Here is a 6,000-nt window from a genome sequence, read left to right on the forward strand (position 1 = left end):
CACATCTTTTGTCACAGCTGGGGTGGGGGTGGGAGTACTACTGCATCTAGTAGGTAGAGGCCAGAGATGCTATGAAACATCCTGCATTACACAGAACAGCCCCCACAATAAGAATAATCCAGCCCAGAGTGCCAGTAGTGCTAAGGCTGAAAAACTCTGCTTTATATGAATATAAAATATATCCATTCTGTAAATAGATCACACTAGATTATAGTGAACTTTGCCTTTAGATATTGGAGAATTCTGTTACACAGAATTAAATACTATTAACTAGTAATCCACAGCTGCCATATATTGGCACTGGCAATAAAGGATTAATGATATACTACAGCATAGCTAATAGTATGAATTTTAGAGTTAATTAGTCTGAGGGATTGGCATGGTTCTGATTTCTCCTTTCAAGGCCCTCTTCTGTCACCATCCTGCAGTTATGGTAAAAATGTTGAACTCATTTGTTTTTATTAGCCTCTTACATAGATATAATAATATTTACAGCTTTTCCTTTCAGTAGATTATTGTACCAGTGTTATGTGGACTTTCTCATCAGGCAACATTTGAACAGAACTAGGTGTGTTCTGACAGAATGTGTTTCTGGAGACCCCAGAAAACAACCTCTGTGGAGTAACAGCGTAGTTCATCACCTTTCATTTCCTTGTGGAAAGTAGAATTCTTGACTTTTAAAAGAATTTGTCCAGCAGCTTAAATAGATGCATTCTTAAAAGACTATAAAAGGGATCTCTTACAATCTGATTGTGTCACCCACAGCTATTATTCACAGATATTTAACACAAAAGAATGACTTCAGTTGGCAAAAGGTCCATAGAGTATGGCCTGTAAGATTGAAGAAAAGTAATATTTAGTAGTAAGTGACTATCGCACCTATTACCAGAAATCTGAGAGTGTCTATCTTTACAAGATTTCATCCCACAATATCCGAAAGATAAGCTAAAATATCTTTTAAAAATCATATGACATCATATATCACATTCTAGTGCTTGAGGACTTCTGTTTTTGGTATGAACAGTGGCTACTAAGAAACTGTTAGTGGTGGAAAGTTATATAGCCAGAGAACTTTTTGGAAATGAAATGTGGATTTTATTTTTTTCTGGGGGTAATTGAAATAAACAATATTTCAATTATTCAGATATTAGTGAATATCTAATCATGCACTTATTATATAGAAGTAGTTGGCAGTTAAAAATATTCCCAGGTTGGGGGCGACCAGGTGGGTGCAGTCAGTTGAGTGTCTGACTCTTGGTTTTGGCTCAGATGGTTATCTCAGAGTCATGAGATCAAGCCCTGTGTCAGCCTCCTCACTTAGCACACACTCTCCCTCTCCCCCTGCCCCTCCTTTTTTTCTCTCTAAAATAAACAAATAAATAAATATTTAAAAAAAAAAAAAACTGTTCCAAGGATGGAATGATCTCAGAATTCTTCAGAGCTTGAGTCCCTTAGTAAATATCGGATTAAAATTAAAATTTTGAAGTGTTTCTTTGTTTATTAAAGTATCCTATGAAATACTATTTTCTTTGACCATAACATTATGAAGGAATAGTTTTAGTATATAGACTAAAAGCTATAAATTTTGGTGAAGTATGCACAAAAAGTTTTCATTTATAACCAGAAATTGGGTGAATTTTCCAAAATACGAATTTTCCAAAACACTTTGTCAAGTATTTTTGTAAAAAATTTTCTACAGGAGCAGTTTGCTTTGATGGGACTTCAGCCTTTGCCCCAAAAAATTCTTTCTCAGAGCTTCTGAGGTTTTGTCTTATCAGTGAGTAGGGCTGAATCTCATCAGTGTCAACCTGGGTAGATGAATAATTTGTGAATTTTCTAAGCTATTAGGTGGTCTAGCTTTATAATTCTTTGTAGTGTGTGTTTGTTTGTTTACTATTGCTACATTTTACAACCAAAAATGATAGGTAAAAGCATTGTTTCCCCAAAGTCTAGCAAGAGATACTTGAAAAAAAATAACCCTATTGAAATAAATTTCAGGGGCAGCCCAGTGGTGCAGCAGTTTAGCGCTACCTGCAGCCCAGGGTGTAATCCTGGAGACCTGGGATCGAGTCCCACGTCGGGATCTCTGCATGGAACCTGCTTCTCCCTCTGCCTGTGTCTCTGCCTCTCTCTCTCTCTCTCTCTCTCTCTCTCTCTCTCTCTCTCTCTGTATGTCTCATGAATAAATAAAATATTTTAAAAAGACATTTAAAAAAAATGAAATAAATTTCAGTGATGCGAATTCTCTCCACACACACACCCCTCCCCGGTCTCTCCCTCTCTCCCTCAACAGTGCCCATTAACATTAGAGATAATTGCAGAGGCTGGAAAGGAAGGATTGGACAGAATATCTATTTGCACTTAGAGAAACAGTTCCATAGATCAAACATTAAGAAATACTGGCTTAAAGTGTTATTTTAAGGATAATTTTGCCTCCTTTCTTTTCCTGCCTTGTCTTGTTTAAACCATGAATGATTCTGACACGAAAATCTCCCCTTTCCTGTTGCCTTTATTGTGCCACGTTGAACTTATTTAATGGCTGTACTACAAACATTTCAATAATTTGCTCTCTTTATATTGAGAAATAGGTCCAGTATTTTCTATAACAGTTCACCATTGGTTGATTGGTCTAGATTCCCGTTGGCCTCATATTTTAATGTCTGTCTGGTTCCCACTGGAATGAATGAGAATATCCAATCAGCCTACATTGTTTTTATTATAAGGTAGGCAGTTGTTCTTTTTAACTCCTCTAATCTGTTTCTACAGGCCTGTCATCTTTACTTCAGAGTGTTACTGGGAACCCAGTCCCAGCCAGTGAAGCTGCATCCCAGAGCACTTCTGCTTCCCCTGCCAACACCACGGTCTCTAGTGTAAAAGGAAGAAATTTGCCCTCCAGTACCCAATCCTTTATTCCCAAAAGCTTCAACTATTCTCCTAATTCATCAACTTCTGAAGTCTCTTCAACATCAGCCAGCAAGGCCTCAATTGGGCAAAGCCCAGGGCTTCCAAGCACTACTTTTAAGCTACCATCCAACTCGATGGGGTTTACAGGAACCCACAGTGCTAACCCTGCTGCCGCACCTACTGAAGTTGCCATATGCCAATCTTCAGAGATCTCCAAGCCAAAGCTGGAGTCCGAGTCCACCTCTCCAAGCCTGGAAATGAAGATCCACAACTTCTTAAAAGGTAATCCTGGTTTCAGTGGCTTAAACTTAAACATCCCAATCTTGAGCAGCTTGGGGTCCAGTGCCCCAGCAGAAAGCCACCCCTCAGACTTCCAACGTGGCCCTACTAGCACGTCAATTGACAACATTGATGGAACCCCTGTGCGGGATGAAAGGAGTGGGACACCCACCCAGGATGAGATGATGGACAAGCCCACATCCAGCAGTGTAGACACCATGTCCCTGCTTTCTAAGATCATTAGCCCTGGTTCCTCAACACCCAGCAGTACAAGATCACCACCCCCGGGGAGAGAGGAAAGCTACCCCCGGGAACTCTCCAATTCTGTACCTACATATCGACCTTTTGGCTTGGGCAGTGAATCACCCTATAAGCAGCCTTCTGATGGAATGGAGAGACCATCTTCCCTGATGGACTCTTCACAGGAAAAATTCTATCCAGATACTTCTTTCCAGGAAGATGAGGATTACCGAGATTTTGAGTATTCAGGGCCTCCACCCTCTGCCATGATGAACCTAGAGAAGAAGCCAGCCAAGTCTATCCTGAAGTCAAGCAAGCTTTCTGATGCCACCGAATACCAGCCAATCCTCTCCAGTTATAGCCACAGGGCCCAAGAATTTGGGGTAAAGTCTGCCTTCCCTCCATCTGTAAGGGCCCTCCTGGACTCTAGTGAGAATTGTGACCATCTCTCCTCTTCCCCTGGGCTATTTGGTGCCTTCAGCATAAGAGGGAGTGAACCGGGGGCTGACCGGTCGCCATCACCGAGTAAGAATGATTCATTTTTCACCCCTGACTCCAACCACAATAGCTTGTCTCAGTCTACCACTGGGCATCTCGGTTTGCCACAGAAGCAGTACCCAGACCCTCCTCACCCAGTCCCACATCGTTCCCTTTTCTCTCCGCAGAATACCCTTGCCGCTCCCACGGGCCACCCACCCACACCAGGCGTGGAGAAAGTCCTGGCCCCCACCATTTCCACCACGTCGACGATTGAGTTTAAGAATATGCTTAAAAACGCCTCCCGAAAGCCCTCAGATGATAAGCATTTTGGCCAGGCCCCCAGCAAGGGCACTTCAAGTGACGGTAGCAGTCTCTCAAACCTCACCCAGCCCAGCTTGACAGCCACTGATCAGCAGCAACAAGAAGAGCACTACCGCATAGAAACCCGAGTCTCGTCCTCCTGCTTAGACTTGCCTGATAGCACCGAAGAGAAGGGGGCCCCTATAGAAACCTTGGGTTATCATAATGCAGCCAATAGGAGGATGTCAGGGGAGCCCATACAGACCGTAGAGTCCGTCCGAGTTCCTGGGAAGGGAAATAGAGGACACGGGCGTGAGGCGTCAAGGGTGGGTTGGTTTGATCTGAGCTCCTCAGGCAGCTCCTTTGACAATGGCCCCTCAAGTGCCTCTGAGTTGGCATCCCTTGGGGGTGGGGGCAGCGGAGGCCTCACTGGCTTTAAAGCAGCACCATACAAGGAACGGGCATCCCAATTTCAGGAAAGTGTCGGCAGCTTCCGTTCCAACAGTTTCAACTCAACATTTGAGCATCATCTCCCCCCATCCCCCTTGGAACATGGGACACCCTTCCAGAGAGAGCCAGTGGGGCCATCATCTGCCCCACCTGCCCCTCCTAAGGATCATGGTGGTATCTTCTCTCGAGATGCACCCACTCATCTACCCACTGTGGATCTTTCGAATCCCTTCACAAAGGAGGCGGCCCTGGCCCATGCCGCCCCACCCCCTCCTCCTGGAGAACACAGCGGAGTTCCTTTCCCCACCCCACCCCCTCCTCCACCCCCTGGGGAACTTAGCAGCAGTGGTGGGAGTGGTGTTCCCTTTTCTACTCCACCTCCTCCTCCACCCCCTGTTGACCACTCTGGGGTTGTACCCTTCCCAGCCCCACCACTGGCAGAGCACGGAGTGGCGGGAGCTGTGGCAGTATTTCCCAAGGACCATAGTTCCCTCCTTCAAGGGACCCTGGCTGAGCATTTTGGGGTGCTCCCAGGACCCAGGGACCATGGGGGCCCCACCCAACGGGACCTCAACGGCCCTGGCCTTAGCCGTGTACGAGAGAGCCTCAGCCTACCCTCCCATTCTCTGGAACACCTGGGCCCAGCCCATGGAGGAGGAGGTGGGGGAGGCAGCAACAACAGCAGTGGCCCCCACTTGGGTCCCTCACACAGAGACGCTATCAACCGGAGTGGTATGATTTTGCGGAATCCCCGGCCAGACTTTCGGCCCAGGGAACCTTTTCTCAGCAGAGACCCGTTCCACAGTCTAAAGAGACCCAGGCCACCTTTTGCTAGGGGCCCTCCGTTCTTTGCACCAAAACGCCCATTCTTCCCTCCCAGGTACTGATGGAAACCAAGGGAAAAGCATTTTGAACAGTCTAGAGAGCATTGGAAGTAGGAGTTTGGTTTATTATTATTTTTGTTTTCCTATCTTTGATTTTTTTTTTTTAATGACAAAGGGCCTCCCTTCCAAATTAAAAAGTCATACATGCTTACATTTCACTATTCCATTCAGTCCTCCCTCCCACTGCACTTACCAACCTTCCCCAAGCTACTTGTATTTTAAAGGAATGGGGGGCGGGCAAAGAAACACAACCAAAGCCACTTCTTTGGCTGGGGGTTTGAGGGGTGGGGGTGGGGGGACAAATCTTATTTTGCCCCATTTATTGAAGAGTATTACTACATTTGAAATAAAATTTCCATCAGTACAGAGAATAACATGTGCAATGTTGGGATGTTATTTTGGGCTTGGTTTATCAAGTAGCCAATAGAAGGATTCCTGTCCCCTTCTCTCTCCCATTAAGTAA

General features: G+C 45.1%; 1 protein-coding gene across 6 annotated transcripts in view; it reads left to right on the plus strand.

Annotated features, from left to right (window-relative positions):
* Positions 1-5,798, plus strand: part of RPRD2 (regulation of nuclear pre-mRNA domain containing 2) — a 90,694-nt gene extending 84,896 nt beyond the window's left edge. For 2 of the 6 annotated variants that reach the window (XM_055312526.1, XM_055312527.1), the window contains 2 exons: positions 2,767-3,948; positions 4,089-4,307. In XM_055312526.1, coding sequence (XP_055168501.1) covers positions 2,767-3,948; positions 4,089-4,177 — 1,271 coding nt within the window. In that variant the 3' untranslated portion in view covers positions 4,178-4,307. Of the gene's footprint in view, positions 1-2,766 lie in introns of all 6 variants that reach the window. The other 4 variants (XM_055312528.1, XM_055312529.1, XM_055312524.1 and 1 more) reach the window with 2 other exon arrangements.
* The last annotated feature ends 202 nt before the right edge of the window (positions 5,799-6,000 follow it).

This window comes from Nyctereutes procyonoides, unplaced genomic scaffold, assembly GCF_905146905.1.
Source record: "Nyctereutes procyonoides isolate TBG_1078 unplaced genomic scaffold, NYPRO_anot_genome, whole genome shotgun sequence".
Classification (NCBI taxonomy): domain Eukaryota; kingdom Metazoa; phylum Chordata; class Mammalia; order Carnivora; family Canidae; genus Nyctereutes; species Nyctereutes procyonoides.